The sequence below is a fragment of the Pinus tabuliformis genome, chromosome 2_2 (assembly GCF_031772625.1).
Source record: "Pinus tabuliformis cultivar Carrire ecotype Pingquan chromosome 2_2, CPIR1, whole genome shotgun sequence".
In the NCBI taxonomy this organism is placed as follows: Eukaryota; Viridiplantae; Streptophyta; class Pinopsida; order Pinales; family Pinaceae; genus Pinus; species Pinus tabuliformis.
This window is the reverse complement of record NC_142300.1, coordinates 1,144,244,032-1,144,263,283: the sequence shown is the minus strand read 5'-3', so window position 1 is coordinate 1,144,263,283 and position 19,252 is coordinate 1,144,244,032. Positions and strand designations below refer to the sequence as shown.

The window sequence follows — 19,252 nt, the reverse complement described above, 5'->3', positions numbered from 1 at the left end:
ATTGATGACCTCAGGCTGAGTGTTTGACTTGCCAGTCTTTACTATTTTTGAGTGAGTTATTTCGATTTACTATTTCAGACTTTAGTATCTTCTATTTTTCTTAATATTAATTAGATGGTAGAAAGCTGAATTTAAATCAATGTATCATTAGTTTTACTATTATGTTTCATTTATGAGTTATAAATCAATGTACTTCATTATGGAATCTCAATCTGAATCATGTTTATATCATTTAAAAATTTGAACTATTTATTTTTTACTGTTTAGTATTTACTTCGCACAATGATAAATTTTCAAGGGATGAATTGTTATTGTTGAGATTTTATCATTATTATTTTTATTTTTACATATTTAGAGACAGGTACACTATGCTAGGTATCCAGTGTCCCTGCATCTGCCTTGAATTTCCCGTTAATCTGGATGTGCTTCCACACGTCCCCCATGTGCATCTCCCAATTCTGCACTCCCCCGTCACAAAAATTTGGTGGAACATTGAAGTAAATATCATGAATGAAATGTCATTTGCAAAACATTGAAGTAAATATCATGCATGAAATATCATTTGTGAGTGCATAGAACATTTGAGGTGGGCTTATATGACATGGTAGAGTCATCTAATGAAGTTCATGAGGCATAGATTGGCATATATCTGTTGGCAAAATTGGAGGAACAGGCCTGAATGGGAAGAAATGAGCAGGAGGGCTCATCCGAACAGCAACATCACAGTTGAATGAATGTGCCTCTATAATTTGTTGTGCTGAAGGGGGAACAAGAGGCTTTAGAGAGAATGGATATTTCACAAGGTACATCCCTCTTGAATGCCAAAGAAGAGTGATTGACGGTTATTATGATCATTTAATCAAAATGATCTTTGAGTACTGGACATTTGTAGAGTGGACACGATACATTTATATAAAGTCCTCAAACAATGCTGTAATGTCACTGTGACTATTGATCATTTCCCCCATATGGAACAGTAGTTGTCGCTGTGTCGGCACTGATCCTTGATTGGTTTTATTCATCTCCTGGGTATTCTTTTCAACATTGGGTAAGGCTTTTATTGAAAATATATTTTGACATTATTGAAAATTTACTATAATTTTCTGAAACTTGAAAGACAGAAAGCTTTCATGTTCCTTCTGCTAATCACCAATCCACAGTATTATTCTTCTGTGTTGCTATCGTTGAAAAACAGTAAATGCTCACATACTAGTCCTTATACGTCCATTTATTTGATTATGGAGGTGGTTTACTAATTTGTTGTTTCTTGTTTAACTTATAACATCTAACGACTTATTAAAATATAGTGATATTACTTATTTTGATAATTTTAACTGAAGTTTGCGTTTTCTCTTAGCTAACCACAACATTATAGTACTGAGATGTGTACATTCTGTGGTCATTTTTATCTTATCAATCCTTATTCCTGTGTATGGGTAATCTCATGTTTATGTGATACTCATGTTTACTGTGGATCTTGATGATTTGTAACTGTATAGCTGTAAGTTCATCTTTGAGTCTTGACTAGTCAAGGTTTTAGGTAGGTGCTTGTATTTTGTCCATGGCATTCATTTTTAGATTACGTGATACAGTTGTGTAGTCTATCTATGTTCTTATGTCATTACAAGTGATTGTAAAGTTGATTAAAACTTCAGGTATTGACATTCTCTATGTTTATGCTTGCATATGGATTTTGATTCTTTACGTGTTACAAATCATTTGCTATTATGAGAAGGGTCCAAGGTATTCACCCCTATTTAAGATCACATCATCACCCCTATGTTGGATCACACCTATTATTGTCATTTAATCGATTTCCGGTGTATCTTGTTTTGGAGCTTTTTGTAATAAGCTTTCAACATGATGAGCTGGCTAGCAGTTGCTGTTTTGGGAATGTCCAAAGTTTGTTCATGTGGTTCTGTCAATATTTGGTGATCTATCATCTTATTACTATATAATGATGCATAGGGATGGATGCATCCTATTTAGTGATGGCTGGATGTTGTATAATATTGTTGTCTTTTGTGCTTGATACTATTATAATTGTGTTATAAGAAAGAGTGACATGAGTATATGCTTTGTGAATGGTATTGGTTTTGAGGCAACAAAATTTCAAGAAATGGGGAACCAACATGCATCCACCTCCCAATGTATCATCTAATCTGGTATGAATGTTATTATATTATAAATATACTATGTAACGACCACTAGTCGGATACGGAGCGGAAATATTAAAATACTTCGTAGACAAATACATCCATTGTAGGACAATAGGTGTAAATTGTATATTATATAAAGAACTGACGTAGGATGATACAAATGAGAATGAGGGTCTTGTATATATAGCCAGGAAAGTAACCTTTCACTAATGGTTATGTCTTTAGGGACATACCTTTTCATTAATTGCTAACTAATTAATGATTAATCCTATTTGTTGTCTTTTACGTTATTTGTGTTTATTTTTATATAAATTTAGTTTGTTACATTGCCCTCTTCTTGAAAAATCTTTGTCCTCAAAGCTTACTGATGAAGGATTGGTTCTTTTCTGTTGATCAACATATCTTCTTATTTTTGAGCTTCCATCTTTGTTGATAGAAGACGATATGATGTTCAGAGTGAGAGACGGAATTGTCTTACTGAAAATGGGTAAGACCATCCTAGATTAATCTTCTGAGAAATCTTCTTACTGTTGGAGCTGTGTGGTGAATAGTTATCGTATGACTAGTTTGAGCTCACTTCAGAATTCTTTAGAACATAAGTTTGTTGTTTATAGATTTGTAGATATATTAAGGCGTCTCCTCTTGTGATTTAGATGTAGATAAGGAATTTTTCATGTTTGATCTTCCTTAAACGTTTTTATGGTAGTTTCCTGATTTCCATTAGGCATTGTTGTTGTTGACTTAACTACTGAATCTTTATTTGTGATGTCCTCTGTTTGAACGACAAACTCTGAGTACGTTTTTACTTCAATAGGTTTTGGATTTGCCTGAACTTCGAGATTAGTGGTCTTGATGTTTGTTTCTTCAGTTTGGACTACTGTATCTGGAGATATTGATGCTTCCTTTGCGACAAGTTCTTTGAACCTATTCGTTAATGATTTCTTTTCGTCCTTAAGTTTTTTAATCTGTTTGAGCATATTTTGATTATGATTTTTGAGACGTAAGCCTTCCTCATTCTCTGAGTTAGCTTTATTTTGGCCTTCACGCTTCTCGTCTTTTAAACACTTGATTTGTTCTACTAATGTTTGGTTAAGGCTCTTTAAACGTAATTTTTCTTCTTCTTGTTGTAACAAATGCTCCTTAATTTCCTTCTTTGATGCTTTAGCTTTCTTGACTTGGTCAAGTAATGTCTTGGTGATCTTTGAGACGTGGAATTTCTTTGTCTTTGCTGCAGATTGTTGATTTGGGGTAGCATCGAATGTGCTCTAGCTATGAAAATTGGTGGAGAGGCTAAAGCACATGAGATCTCTAAGACCCAAAAATGGTTTGGGTAGATTCTAATCAGTTTGGGAGATATTAAAATAATTAATATATTTAATGGAGTTCCTAATTCTAAACTTAGGAAAAATAAAATATTAATGGGTATTAATATAAAACTGGGTTAGAAGGTTCCAAAAGTCATGGATCAAGCCAAATCTAATCTTAGCCGTTCATTAGAGATTTAATCTCGGCCGTTGAAGGACCAACAAGAAAAGTATAAGAAGAGGCTTGAGGGTCAGTTGGAGAACGCACTAAGGGAGACCAGTTAGTTCGATTTCTAGAGCGAGCTTAGCTGAGAAATTCGAACTAGTGGTTTGGAGAGTAGCAAGAGGCAACGTTTACGGAACAGAGAGTCGGGAAGAACACCAGAAGACCAACGTAGAGGTTGGAGAGGTAGACGCAAAGGCAATAGATTGCACAGTCACCGGAGGGCCTGTGTGGGTGACACAGAGAGGCCCAGTGCTAACATAGAGAGGAAGGAGCTGACGCAGAGAGTTTTGGAGCTACACAGAGGCAAGCAAGCCTGACGCTCAGACTGGAAGAAGTGTTGGAGAATTTTTCTTTGTTGGGTAAGCCAGTTTGGCACCCAGTTGTACTGAAGAATTGCTGAATAATAAAATCCTCCTTTGCCACACCGGTTTTCCCACATTGGGTTTTTCCGGGGACAATTGCCCAAAATATTTGTGTTGATGTGTTGATTCTTGTGCATGTGTTTGTTATTGTATTATGGTGTGAAATCTGCATCAATTTTTTTTTTTAATGTTTACTGAAGGGTTTTCATAAATAACTTATTGGAAAAATAAGTAGGTAAAATAAATCAGTTGTTGCAGTGATAGAATTTTCACATGGTATCAGAGCAAGTAATCAGAGACAGGAAGGGAAAATCAATTATGAGTCGAGACCATGATGTAGAGGTGTCTACGTCAGGAGACTTGCACAAATTTTCAGAAAATTGCACAGGAGACAGTAACTTCGATTTCTCTATGTTGGCTTCCAGGCTAGAAGAAGAAGTGGCTTGTGTGACTAGCTCTACATCATCAAAGGTATGGTATATAGGTAGTGGAGCTTCTTGGTATATGATGGGAATCTGGGAATGTTTCTCAGATTATCAGGAGGAGAGGATGAACTTTCAGATCACCATGGGGAACAAGGCAAAGTGTACTCCAGTAAGGAGGGTACCATAGTTTTTCAACATAAACGGGAGAGAGGTTTCGTGCTACCAATGTGCTGCATTTACCAGGATTTGGGATGAACTTACTTTCTGTGTCGCAACTTCAAGGCAAAGGCTATGACGTTTTCTTCATCAAGGAGAAAGTATACGTCAAACACCCAAGCTGGAAAAAGAAAGTGCAAATTCAGATCAAAAGTAACAAGTTGTACAAACTACAACTAGAATCACTAATGGCACTAATAGGCAGTCATGGAGACATGGATTTGCACAAACTAATGCATAGAAGAATGGGACATTTGCACCATGGGGCTCTGAGAATTCTCAGAAACATTGTAACAGGAGTTCCGGATCTTAGTACGGATCAAGATGATGTATGCAGAGGATGTGCTATGGGAAAGTATGCTAAAGCAGCATTTCCTAGAAGTAAATACAGGGCCAAGATTAAAGAAAGACAAAATTGCGACTATGTAATCCCAAGATTGCGACTATGTGTGGCAGTGGCCGATGGTTGCTCAAGGCGTATGGTGGTAGCGATAGTCGACCAACGTTGCAGGGAAAAATTGTGGGTGAAAAGAAGGTTGCAGGAGGGTACGGGGGCAAGGGTGTATGGAAAATGGCAACAATGGAACCCGAGCGGAACTCCGAGTGGTAACAGGGAAGTTGTCAACACAGGTTAAAAAGCTGTGGCCGTGGCGGATCAAAAGGAACAATGAAAACTTGTAGTTGGGCATGCAAAACGCGACAGAGTTTGTACGATTCTTTTTTTCTGCTGAGTCTATATGAAATCGTTTATACAATTTGTTTTTTCAGTTGAGTCTATATGAAATCGTTTGTACGATTCTTTTTTTTTTTTACTTTTTTCCTTTTAATTATATGTATACTTTTAAATTTTTTTTTAACCCTGATGTATTTTTTGAATTTTGAGTAAATTTTCTTTTTAGCGCTTTTTCAGTAATCTATCTTTTTCTTGGATATATATAACTTACATAGGCAAATACAAATACATCCATTGTAGGATAATAAGTGTAAATTGTATATTATATAAAGAATTGATGTAAGATGATACAAATGAGAATGAGGGTCCTGTATATATAGCCAGGTAAGTACCCTTTCACTAACGGTTATGTCCTTAGGGACATACCTTTTCATTAATTGCTAACTAATTAATCATTAATCTTATTTGTTGTCTTTTACATTATTTGTGTTTATTTTTATATAAATTTAGTTTGTTACAAGGATATACTTTTTCATTAATTGCTAACTAATTAATCATTAATCTTATTTGTTGTCTTTTACATTATTTGTGTTTATTTTTATATAAATTTAGTTTGTTACAACCCCTATGTTGGATCGCACCTATTATTTTCATTAATCGATTTCCGGTGTATCTTGTTTTGGAGCTTTCTGTAATATGTACTAAGCTCTCAACATGATGAGCTGGCTGGCGGCTGCTGTTTTGGGAATGTCCAAAGTTTGTTTATGTGTTTCTGTCAATATTTGGTGATCTATCATCTTATTAGTATATAATGATGCATAGGGATGGATGCATCCTATTTAGTGATGGCTGGATGTTGTATAATATTGTTGTCTTTTGTGCGTTATATTATTATAATTGTATTATAATAAAGAGTGATATGAGTATATTCTTTGTCAATGGTATGGGTTTTGAGGCAACAAAATTTCCAGAAATAGGGAATCAACATGCACCCACCTCCCAATGTATCATCTAATCTGATATGAATATTATTATATTATAAATATGCTATTTTTACAGTGGGATGCTACTAATTGTACAATGTCAATACAGTATTTATATTAATATTATTTATTGTTAGCTAATGCATATCTTTAATACATTGTCAGGGTGCTTTGAGATCTCTAGTTTTGATATTTTAAATGTTATTATAATTTTTTTCATCAATTTTAGATGTTTCAGTTGTATGCTATCATTGGCCACTGGATTGTACTAATTACAAATTTTAAACTTGTCTTTTCCAGGCTAGTGTTGGAGAAATTTACGGAGGAGATTTAAAGCTTTAATAGAAGAAAGTATGCTATAATAGAGAGGCTGTATTGCATTTTCGCATATTCTATTACAGGGTATGTAGTTCCTTCTTTTCTGACTAAGTTTGGTGTTTGTTTAGGTTTTTATATTGGTATGCAGTGCGACTATGTGTGCATTGCAGAATTTGAGATAAATTATTAAATTCTTTCTCATGTATTTTTTCTTTTTTCTGTGCCAGGAATAGAGGAAGCTGTGTGCTGCCTTGACATTAGATGCAGGGCACACATTGTGGCCAAATTAAAGAAGTGGTTTTGTGGTTTTTTAGATATTTATGAGGTCAAACATTTCTTCACATGTATTTTAAGGAGCTCTTAATGTGATTTTTGCTTGTCTTTCTCTCGAGTTTCAAATAATCTTTTTGCTAGCTTGAATGTGATTTTTCCTTTTCTTTCTCCCTAGTTTCAAAAATTCTTTTTGTTAGCTTGGAAGTTGGTTAATTTGGGTAGGAAATGTTTCTAGCCTTCTAGCATACATAAAGTTGTGGTTACACATATATTGCTAGATAGTATTTGTATTTTTACATTTTGGTGCATTTTAGTGATGTTTATTGTCTTTTTATTGATTTTAGGATTATAGAATTTATTTATTTTCTGGATGTCTTGAAAACCCCAATCTCAAGCAGCTAGTTATAAAAATGAATAATTTCGGAAATAATGACATCTAAAAAGCACATGAAGGAACCTCCATAATACAAAGCGAAAATTCCATCCTAAAAAGGCATGCATGAGGAAATGATATATCACCATCCATTGATAAAAAAGAAAGTGGAGTCCTATGTTTAGGTGGTGTGAAGAAAAGAGATGGTTCTCCTACTTGTCAAATGTGAAGAAAAAATGCAGGTGATAATCAGTGAGGAGGGTCTTAGATGGAGCATGGAGTTCAAGCTCATGGTAGAAGGGTTGGCTTCATGTTCAACCCTTTCGGTTCCCGTGGTCATGGGTCAATGCTTCCTCTATGATATCCTTGATATGAGGGACACTATCCTTGAACATGTTAGGATTGTTAAGGTTGTGGTGTTGGTGCTAACTTAAGACTTTTTTTTGGTGCAAGAGCTTATGGATAAAAAAGGTGGCTCACCTCCCTCCAACACAAGATCTTACTTTTTTCCATTCTCCACACATCTTAGTGAGTGGAGCTAAAACCTTTAGGGCCTCACCCGTTTTCCATGTGACAACTCCACTCGGGTAGGAGTTTTGTCTATTACAAAATAACAATGAGCCTTGTTGACCACTCATGTGTCAACTATCCCTTGAGCAGAGTACAATGTTTTTTTTTTCAGATTTCATCATCATCATACAACTTTTGGTTATCATAAGGTAATCCAAATTCTGCTTCCCTATGTGCCTTGATGTAAAAAATGATTCTAGTATGTTTATAAAGCCATGTAAAACATCTAGGCAAGCCTATGATTTTTACCAAGAGTTTCACTCTAGGGACTTTTTTTCCTCCGCTAGTTATTTGTGTTTTAAAACATTTATTAGTGGTAGAGTTTTTCTCCCATGCATGCCCCAAAGCTAGGGTGGGGCTTGATGGTAAGGTCTTAGGTGTTGAGAAATCTAGGGCATAGCAATTAAGTGATTTCTCTTCTATTTATAACTGCTTGTGAGTGCTTTTTACTTAGATTAGGATCTTCTTTTACTTATATTATTATAGTGTTATTCTTCATCAAACAATGACCAATGCATAAACCATAAAGAGACAAGAGACACAGAATATAGGCTATCAACCAGGGCCAAAACCTCTCCCACTTGAGAGGAAAACCCGAACGAACTCTTCTTGTTATAGAGACTTCAATTGATAAATACAAAGACCAAGACCCTTGACCTATTTGCCACTCCAAGACCAAGACACAAAGGTTCCTTGATGAGGTCCTTCTTCCTTGAGTCAACGATAGTCAACCCTCTTGCTTCTTCCTTCTTCTTGGCTACCCTTCAGAATTTTGGTCCCTTGGTTCAATACTGTACTTCTTGTCTCTATTCAGAAACCCTAGCACATGAGTTTGACCAACTTTGACCCTTTGTCTTCCTCGCTCTAGAAGGAGACTTCTTCTTGACACTTCGGCTTGAGATCTTTCTTGATCTTCACCCAAAATCTTCTCTCACTATGACTATAATATTTCGGCCTTCTTCTTGCAATCTACAGGTCTGCAATCTCGCACGGTCTGCAATCTCGCACGTGTGGAGGTAATCTGACTGGAAAATAGTCCTGAAACAAAGCTAAAGACCTCGCTGCTTCTTCACTTCTCCTCACTGGTTATAGGGCTTCTATTTGATGACCTCTGCACTTCTTGATTTCAGACTTGCTTCACCAAAATTGTTTCTACTGAAATGAGGCCAAGCTACCTACTTATAGTCATTGGAGCCTCCATAATGAGATGACATGAAATGAGGGTGAGAAGAGGTATCCTTTTGAAAGATTTTATTATTCTTTTGAAGTCGACTTTGAAGGAGGTGACTTTCATTGGTCTTGGAGGGCTATTTGACACTTTCATTGACTTATATACAAATGTAACATGCCCAAGAAGGGTCCTTCATACATGACATTGACTCTCTTTGACTTTATGACCAATCGTAAGGGCTCACAATGGGAGCCATTACTAAAAATAAAATTTTTTGCTCATGAAACCCATGAGACAAGCATTACAATAATAATTATATTTTTCTTCTTTACATCAATTACATAAAATCACAATTATACTTGTCATTATGAAGACCGAACCTAGTTACACTTTTCAACACTCCCTCTTAGCGAGGAGGGTATTCATAATGGTACTCGGTCATTCTCAATTTGAAGAATTTCTCATATGAAGAGTCAGATTGGTAACCCATCTGTATAGCATCGTATCAACCAACATTGCCACATAGCAAGGCCTTGACTAACAACTCTATCTCTCCACGAGATCTGAGCACAATGCTGGCAAGGCTAATGATGTATAGACACCCTCATCATTGTCTCTCTCGGAACACACCCCACCTGGGTTCTCAGGGTGCGTTCCAACAGGGCTTTTCTTATCTTGGATTCCCAGTCCTCAAAGAATATCGATCCTCTACAACTACTCTTATCGTGGATGCCCTAACTCATCCTCAGAGTATTGGATGCTAGATGTTTACGCAATCCTCCATTCTGTCTTCCCAAGTGAAGACAAGAATGAGGTGTCTATCTCTCCCTCTTGATTAGGGAGGACATATCTATTCTAATAAAGGAATGTACTCATTCCTATAGAAGGAATGTACCTAAGCTCCTTCTTGGCTTAGGAATTTTGCTTCCAAGTTTCTACCAAGTAAGAAACTTGTTTCCAGGCTCCCTCTTAATTAGGGACCTACAACAGTTCCTCAGGAGGAGATGATGGGACAACCAACTGCTTGAAGAAATCCTCCTCATGATGTCATGAACTTCTTTTTGTCATTTAGGAGTCTTCATGTTTGGGACTTCTTCATTGGGCACAAACCATCCATCACTTTCATCCATGAGTCAATCATGTCATCATCGGAAAGTGATCCATCAGTTCATATCAAGCCTTTGTTCATGCCACATTGCCTTCTTCATGCCATGTTTCCTTAAGGATATTTTATCCTACTACATGGACATGGGTGGTGGAAGACACTCATAGATCTTCCCTTGGAAACCCTGCATAAGCCCATCCAGATATTTGTTCAAGAATAAAGGAATGAACATTAAAAAGAAAGTTACCTTTGTGATGGTCTTTTCTCATGACATCATCTAATTTGTATCAGCATCATGCATACATATCGAGACACCTCCCAAAGATATATATTGAAGGGTCTCTTTCTTTTTCAGACTCCATTAGAGTCTTCATATCTTTCATGGAGATATCCTAGTCAAATCTTCTTGGTCTTTGGATGTTGATTGCCCTTTTCCATGGTTGCATATCCCACAGTCTCTTCCATGAATCCTTCCTTTCTTCACATATTTCATTCCTAGGAATTTCCAATCAGAATTACTCCAATTGTTGTTAACCACCTCATATTACATATGAGGACATATTATGTTGATTTCATCTAGACAATGTGTGACTCATGCCTTCTTGCATCCTTTCAGGGGAGGAGATCCTTTTTCTTTTGATCATGCTCTCAAGATAGAGTATTGATCCATGTTACTTGCAGCCATATGACATGCCTTTTCAATATTGAATATAAGCATACATACCTCATTTTTCTTTGGGTCATCCAGACTTCCCGCAACAACTTCCTTTGATTGAAAGAACTTCAATCCCTTGATTTGCTTCACCTTTTGAGTCAACATACCATCATCCCATGAATTCCACAAGTTTGGAATTCTTGATGAAACACTTGCTTCCTTTCACGATCGGTGAACCTTTCAATGAAGATTCCATCTAGAGAATCTTGACGATCTAGATTATCCCCATCTAACAGATGTTTCCTTTTGATAGATGTATGATGAGCCGTGTGCTAGATGACCTTTTTGTTTCTTTTCCATAAGTGCCACTTATGTTACAAATGAGGTTTACAAGAGCTATATCTTTCCATAGTTGACTGCCATGCTTCAACCATCTTTCATGCTTCTCTATGATGAAGTCACGAGATCTTTCTTTCAATGCTTCTATGATGCCATGGTGCATATCATCATTTTCTTAGTAAATCATAATAGCCATATCTTTTAACAGAAGATTTAGGAACTTGAAAAGAACTTATATGCGGAAGACTATCTCAATGATAATAGAGATCTCTTACTTCCTCTTTCTTGGACTTCTTTTCAACTTCCTCTACTTCTTCAGTGATATGGGCTTCTTCTCTTCCTCTTTTTCTGTTGTCCTTTTTGATCTTAGGATAATCTCTTTTGTAGTGCCCATATTCTTGATACCCATAGCATTGAATCTTAGTCATGTCCCTCTTCTTTTTCCGAGAACCAGACTTTCCAAATTTTCCCTTTCTTCTTGTCATTGTAGCATAAGCTTGATTTTGCTCACCCGTTCCCACATTAGATTTGGTCTTTAGTCTAGATTCTTCAATCTTGCATAGTGACAATAGATCTTGGAATGGGGTAGCTTCTTTCATTCCATAAATACTTGAAGTAAAGTTACGCCACTCCTCCGGTAGTGCATTTAATACAACTGTAGTCATTTCTCTATCAGACATGACTTCTCCCAGATCTTGTAGTTGATCCCGGATTTTAGATATCCTCATAAAGTATGAAGCTATTCCATCTTTCCTTGACATCTTCAGCTTGTAGAGTTCTTGCCTTAATGAGATGACTTCTCCAACGGTGCTTACAGAATACAACTCTACTAGTTTGTCTTAGATTTCTTTTGAAGTTTTGAGTTTGGATACATATGGGATAAGGGGATCCTTGATGGTTTTTTTGAGAATCGTTTAACGCTTACTTCCCCTTTCATATACTTTGCAAGAGCTTGAGCATCTTCCTTTCTTGGTTTAGTGATAGATACTTTGATATGTTCCATAACCTCATTTTCAATGAGATTCAGATTTGTCCTTTTCTTCCATGCAAGATAGTTTGAAGCCCCAACCAATTTGTTACTTTCCTTGCAAAAAGACATTTTGACAGATTCATGTGGTCATAAATATACTGACTTGATAGGATGCTCCTTCTCCTTGCTGCTTCCTTGATGTTGATCTCACAGAGTGAGAGATCTCTTAGGATACTTTGATGGTGAAGTCTTGTTGATGAAGATCAATGATGACTTCAATGGTAGGATTATTGTTTCAACGAGAGAGAGATCGCCTTAGAGTCTTGATGACAACGCCTTTTGATCTAGCTTCCTTTGGATGAATAATCTTCAAAACACTTCAACTTTAAGGTGATTGAGAGTGGATCCCAAGAATGCTTCTTTGATTGATGATAATGTGATCTTGATCTTGAAGTTCTTTTCTTGGATGAATAAACTTCAAGCTTACCTTGATTTGTAGATCTCTTCAACTTGAGTAGATGTAGGGTTATGATGCTTCCTTTGTAGATCTTGACTTTTGTTGAAGAATCTAGGGCAATCAGGTATAGTAGGATTCTTCATTACTTGATAAGAATTTGTGGAGTCTTTTTACTTTTTCTTGTTATCTTAATCTTCTTCTTCTTATTATTAATGCATGTGTGTGTACTTCATCAAACTACTACCAAAACGTAAGAACAAGAACACAAGATGTTGGATCTCTGTCAGGGCCAAAACCTCTCTTCTCTTGAGAGGAATACCCTTCAGTAAGTTTTCTCTTATTGAAGCTTCTGTCTTGATCAATGCCAAACCCTAGACCTTGACTAGAAGAACCTCCAAGTACAAGTCAAGTCCTTCCTTTTCTCTACACTATGTTTCCACGACACTTTGTCTACATCCTTCCGGCACTTCGTTCCCCGACACTTCATCCTTCTTCCGACACTTCTTTCTTCACTGTAAGTAGATCTTCTAGAAGAGATACTTTTCCTTAGTGATATCCTTCACCTAAGGATACTCATTCCTTCTCTTGATCATCCGAGTTCCTTCTTGGTGTATGGTGGAAGGCTTAATGTGACAACACTGCAACCCTAATTCTCGCACATGTGGGAGGTACCCTAGAGAATTAGGGTCCTTTTTCCTTTGCTAGAGAGATAGGCTTCTTTGCTTGACTTGGGAGGCCTTGTAGGCCTAATTTCAAACCCAACCAACACTAATTCATGAATTGTTTGATCCTGCTGTTATACCCGTAGACTTACCCACCTCTTCTTCGCACGTGTGACTATTTCTGGCCTAGAAACAATCCTCTTCACTTCGGCATTCTTCCTCCCTTCACTTGTCTTGTAGACCCTTTCTTCGTCCTTCTTGACCCTTTTTCTCAGCTACCTTTACTGATTTCAGAGAGATGGATGTTGTTGAGAGGGAGTGGTCAACCTCCATATATAGAGGATTGTCCCTCCTTTAGGATGACTTGAGGCCGACTAGCTGTCCTTAGGCCGACTTGACTATTTCTGTGTTATTTTCTTTGTTTTTCTTCTTGAGGAGGATGTTGTTGCATGGAGAGGACTTGTACTTATCTTGGAGGTATTCCTTTGACATCTATATTATTTTATACATATTGTAACATGCCCTCAAAGGGTCTTACATAAATACATTGACTCTTGACTTCCTAGAAGCACTTAAACATGTGCTTGACCTAATTCAATGAGCAAGAAACTCATTGACAAATATCATAAAATAATTTCTCTTTTCTTGAATAAATACAAAAGTCAAACTTATATTTTTGAAGACTGAACCTAGTTACACTTTCTTCAACGCTCCCTCTTAACTAGGGAGGTATTCATACAACATTATAAGTTGTTTGGCTATGCTTCAATCTTTGAAGAATTCACATAAGAGAAACCAAATTTGCAATCCATCTGTTATATCATCATATCCATCAACATTGTCACAGTGGAAGGCCTTGATTAACAACTCCATCTCCATAAGATCATGAGCTACAATGCTAGCGAGACCAATGATTTATAGACAACTTCATCATTGTCTCTCAAGGTACATACCCACCTAGGTGTTCTCTAAGTTTGACCTTTTAGGGCTATTCTTATCTTGGGTTCCCAGCCCTCAAAGAATATTGGTCATCTTGCCTACTCTTGTCTTGGATGCCCTACAAATTCTCAAAGTATCAGATGCCAGATGATTACCTAATCCTGCCATTATTTCTTCCGAGTGAAGAAAAGAATGTTATGTCTCTCACGTGTCTACATTTCCATTCATGGCCTTCATCTAGACTTATGACTGTTAGTCCTGGTCTAGTGCATGACCGATGAGATGGAAAACACAAATGTCACTCCTTTGTAATAAGGGGTGATCCAAAACTCCCTCTTGATCAGGGACTTGTTAGAGCTCCCTCTTAACTAGGGACTCTTTCATTCATCAACAACTTCTTCTTCGTGGGTCCTTCAGCTGCTTGATCTCCTTTCTTGCTTGATGTCATGAAGTCTTTGTTCGAACTTCTTCTTGGTAGGGCACCATCTATTGATCACTTCCCTTGTTTGTCATGTCCTTGCTTCCTTCGTGGAAACTGTCTTTCTTGCCATACATCAGGTTTTCTTGTCATCTGGTTAGTCCTTTGTCATTGTCCATGCTTCGGTATACTCTTCTCATGGATGCTTCATTGTACTTGCTTGTTTACATGCTTCAACCTAGTAGCCATCATGACTTCATCCAGATATTGCTTCAACCTTGCTTTTTCTTTTGTTGGATGGCTTCTTCATCACAACATCTTTGTAGAGTAGAATCAATTATCTGCATCTTTCATATCTCCAAGGCCTTCATAGGTGTCAAGGGTCCTTCCTTCCTTTTTCAGAGTTGTCCTTCCTTCTTTCGGGAGATATCTTCAGAGTATATTGTCAGATAGTTATTCTCAGTGATCATGGTGTTCTTCACATGCTTGATCTCTTTCTTCATTTGCTTCTTCTTGGATAGATTGGTCAACCACCTTATGCTCCTTGTGAGAGCACTTCTTCATTTCTTTCTTCCTAAACTAGTCAACATTTCTTCATGCTTCTTAGTCATCAATCTTATACTCCTTATGTGAGCATATCCTTTTGTTGACCTTCATTGCATTGTAGTGCATGCCTTCGAGCATCTCCTTGTTGAAAGAGATTCTTTCATACTTGATCATGTTATAGAACTATTCCCATGACTCAATAATATACAAATGATAACATGACTAAACTTTGATGCATACATACATCATCTTGGTTCTCCTTTGATCATCTTAGCTTCATTTGGTTGTCCTTGGTGTGGCCCTTCTTGCTTCATCTTAGCGTGCTTGCATATCATCCTTTTCTTGAATCCCATGAATGGGATTCCCAATGAGACATCTGCTTTGGTTTATGAACCTTCTTTTGAAGATTCCATCATAGGGTCTTAAAGACCCTTACCATGCAAATGTTTCTTTTATTTTGATGATGGAGGTCTTCTAAGATTCTTTTTCATGATCAATTTTCTTTCATAGTGGATGAGGTCCTATTCTAGGTATGCTTCTAATTCATGAATATCTTGAGCTATGTTCATGATGCTCTTATATTCTAGAAGATATTTCTACCCATGCATTTTTATTCTCATTATAAATGCTACATCTTCATGAGTATCTAGAACTCTTTGTACTTCATGATTCTAGATTCTAGAAGATGTTTCTAGCCATGCAATTTATTTTATTCGTACATGCTCCTATCCTACTCAAAACTTGAAAGAAGACTTGAAGTAAAGAGTTTGACCTAGTCATAGTAGAGATCTTGAGGATCTTCCTTCTTTTGCTTCTTTTCTTCTTCTTTCATCTCTTGAGTAATGTGAGCTTCTTCCGTCTTTCTTTTGTTATTGTTGTCTTTTTTAAGCGTAGGACAATTCCTTTTGTAGTGTCCATGTTCTTGGCATCCAAAACATTGGATTTTGGACATGTCTTTGTTGTTTGTTCTTCGTGGACCAAATTTGCCAAATTTTCCCTCTCTTGGCCATGGTAGCAAATGCTTGCTCCTTTGATCCCACCTCTTCCTTTGCTTTAAGTCTGGTTTCCTTTGTCTTGCATAGAGACCACATTTCACTGAGTGTGGTTGCTTCCTTCTTGGCATATATGCTTGACGTGAAGTTGCCCCAATCTTCAGGTAGAGCATTGAGTACTACAATTGTCATCTCTTTGTCAAACATGACTTCCCCAAGCTCTTGAAGTTGATCACTCATTTAAGAGATTTTCATGAAGTAGGGAGCCTCATCTCCTCTTGCTACAGATCAACCCACACACGTTCCTAATTTGGCAGTTTTTCTCTGCCCAGGATACTCTGGACAAAAACTTGCCAATCTTCAAAAACGTTGTTCAACGCTAATCATACAAACTCTGTAGGTTGGGGCGTTGATCCTACTGAAGCCGGCTGATCCAGGACATCCTGAAGCCTAGTAAGGAAGGGGTCTACATGCTCCCCATTCTACGTCATCGTGCATCTCAGCTTCTCAGGATACATCTTCCGCTGCTTGGAAGATCCTTCGTATAGCGTAGCTAGTGCCTCCCACATCTGCTGGGCAGTGTTTCAACTAGCTATGTGAGATACCACATGATCTCGAACCCCATCAAGAGTAAACCTCTTAGCTCTCGCCATCTCCTTCTTGTACTTCTTGAGCGGATCTGCATTGACGGGTACAACTACCACACTATCGACATAAGTTTTGAGATCATGCTCATTTAGAAGGCAGGAAATTCTAGCCTTCTAGATCACATAGTTGGAGGCTCCGTCCAACCGATCTTGATCTCTCAATCCAGTTAATGACATTTCTCTAAAAAATATGTCGAACTCCTCTTCTCCTCTATGCAGCTGCTACCCATCTATTCACACTCCCTTCTGGAGTGAGAAATCTTGCACACAACTACTATTGCTCTGCTGGGAAAATTTGAACTTCTTGGCTAGAAGTCCCCTGAGGAAAGAATTCCCTCAGTGTGTGCTCTCCTCTCCTTCTGATGCTATTCTGCCAGCAATTGCTGCAAAATGACTGTGTCTCAACTGAAGATCTGCTCTGCATGAAAATTGCTGCGCTGTGTTGATTTCTGGTAGCATCAGATGTGTTCTAAGCCTCAAAATTTACAGGGAGGTTTGTACACATGTATTCCAGAATACCCAGAAACCGTTTTGAGAAATTCCACTCAGAGATGGTTTTATTAAAATAATTAATTATTTTTAATGGATGCCTAAGTCTAAACTCAGGAAATTAAAATAATTAAAGGGTATTAATTAAACTGGGGTGAAGCTTCTAGAAGAAGACAAGGATCAAGCCAAAATGATTTGATCCATTGATTAGAATCTTATTTGGGCCGTTGGTTCTCAACGAGAAGATTATAAGAAGAGGCTTGATGGGCATTTGGAAGACACACTGAGTAAGAGATCAAGAGATCGATTTCTGAAGATAGTAGCGTAGCAGTTGCCAGAGAAGTGATCGAGGTGATTTCTTTAAATGAGGGGCCGAGATAGTTTCCGATTGGAGAGTTTCCTGATCTGGAGATACATCACAGAGGAGGCAAAGAGAGATCCAGAAGAGGCAACGCAACATAGAGCCACGTTGAGGCAGCACAGAGGCTGAGAGGATATTCAAAATTTGTTGGAGGGTCGAGTTCTGGAGCCAGGATCATGGGTGTGAGACCGGGAAGGCAGAAAGTCAAAGTTCCAAAGGCAAGTCGATCAACCAAAGGAGTGGCGTAGATCCCAGAAGCTGTGATGCAGAGCAATGTAGTGATTGCGCATAAACTGCATAGAGTCAGCTAGGGTCTAGCCATTCTTTGGTTGGATAAGAGTTGGATCGCCAGTGATAGTGTGAGGTATATCTCACTCATGTCTCTGTCAGTCAGATTCTCTGCATTGGATAGCCAATAAGGCATCCAACAATTGTATTTAGAAATTACTGCTTAATAATGCAAACGCTCAGCTACTACACCGATATTCCCACATTGGGTTTTTTCGAGGACATTGGTCCAAAAACAACAGTGTTTCTTGTTTGTGTTATTTCCTTCTTGCTCAGATTCTTGTTTCCACATTCTATTTAAAGTTTTCAAGGCTACAGTTGTATTTACTTCGATATTTATAGTAGAACACAGTAAACAACTTGCATGGATTAACAAGTAGGAGATGCAAGATAAGTTTGCTGCAGTAGTGATTCAGGGATTCTCGATTTTTCACATGGTATTAGAGCACAGGTGAAGTAGGATAGCAGATTAGAAGAGCCGAGTGCTGAAGAGGAGGAGATCAATGTGCTGCGTAGGCAGCAGATCGAATCCCTAGAGGGATTGCGTAGTCCAATCCAGGAGGGAAAGATTCTCAATGAAGATCTCTCTTTTAGTGAGTCGACAGAGAGGTGAGATTTCTAGATTGAGATTTGTCAGTGACAGAGGGAGCAGCGTAGTAGAAGCCTCAACGCAGAGCAGTTTCTAGTGAGACGCAATTTTCTGCAGTAGTTGCTGGGGTAGAAAAACGTCAGAAGAGGGAACGAGACACTATTGAGGGAATTTTCTCCTCGGAGACTTCCTAGCCAGAGAATTCGATTTCTCATTTGCTGAGCAACAGTAGAGAGGAGTAGATTTACTAACTCCAGTAGTGAGTGCATAGGCAGCCCAATAGCAGCGCAAAGGAGAGAGGAGGCAATTCGACATTTTGTTGGCAGAGATGGAAGCTAACAGGATGAGAGATCAAGATCAGTTGGATGGAGCATCCAACTATGTGATCTGGAAGGCTAGGTTCTCATGCCTTATGGATGAGCGTGATCTCAAGATGTACGTCGATAGTGTGGTAGTTGTATTCGGTGATACAGATCCGCTCAAAAAGTACAAGGCCGAGATGGCGAAGGCCAAGCGGTTGATCCTCGATGGAGTGAGGAATCACGTTGTATGTCATATTGCTGGTAAAGGGACAACCAAAGAAATGTGGGATGCCTTGGCTACATTATATCAAGGATCTTCCGAGCAGCGGAAGATGTACTTGTAGGAGAAGTTAAGATCAACAAGGATGGAGAAAGGCGAATGCATTGATCCGTTCCTGTCAAAGCTTCAGGAAGTCCGAGATAAGTTGGCAGTTGTAGGA

General features: G+C 37.9%; 1 protein-coding gene across 4 annotated transcripts in view; it reads left to right on the top strand.

Annotated features, from left to right (window-relative positions):
- The window catches only part of LOC149197446 (translesion synthesis protein REV1-like), a 336,508-nt gene that overhangs the window by 291,720 nt on the left and 25,536 nt on the right, over nt 1-19,252 (top strand). For 2 of the 4 annotated variants that reach the window (XM_089405835.1, XM_089405834.1), the window contains exons 22-23: nt 6,649-6,750; nt 6,894-6,991. In XM_089405835.1, coding sequence (XP_089261961.1) covers nt 6,649-6,690 — 42 coding nt within the window. In that variant the 3' untranslated portion in view covers nt 6,691-6,750; nt 6,894-6,991. The remainder of the gene's footprint in view (nt 1-6,648; nt 6,751-6,893; nt 6,992-19,252) is intronic. The other 2 variants (XM_089405836.1, XM_089405837.1) reach the window with 1 other exon arrangement.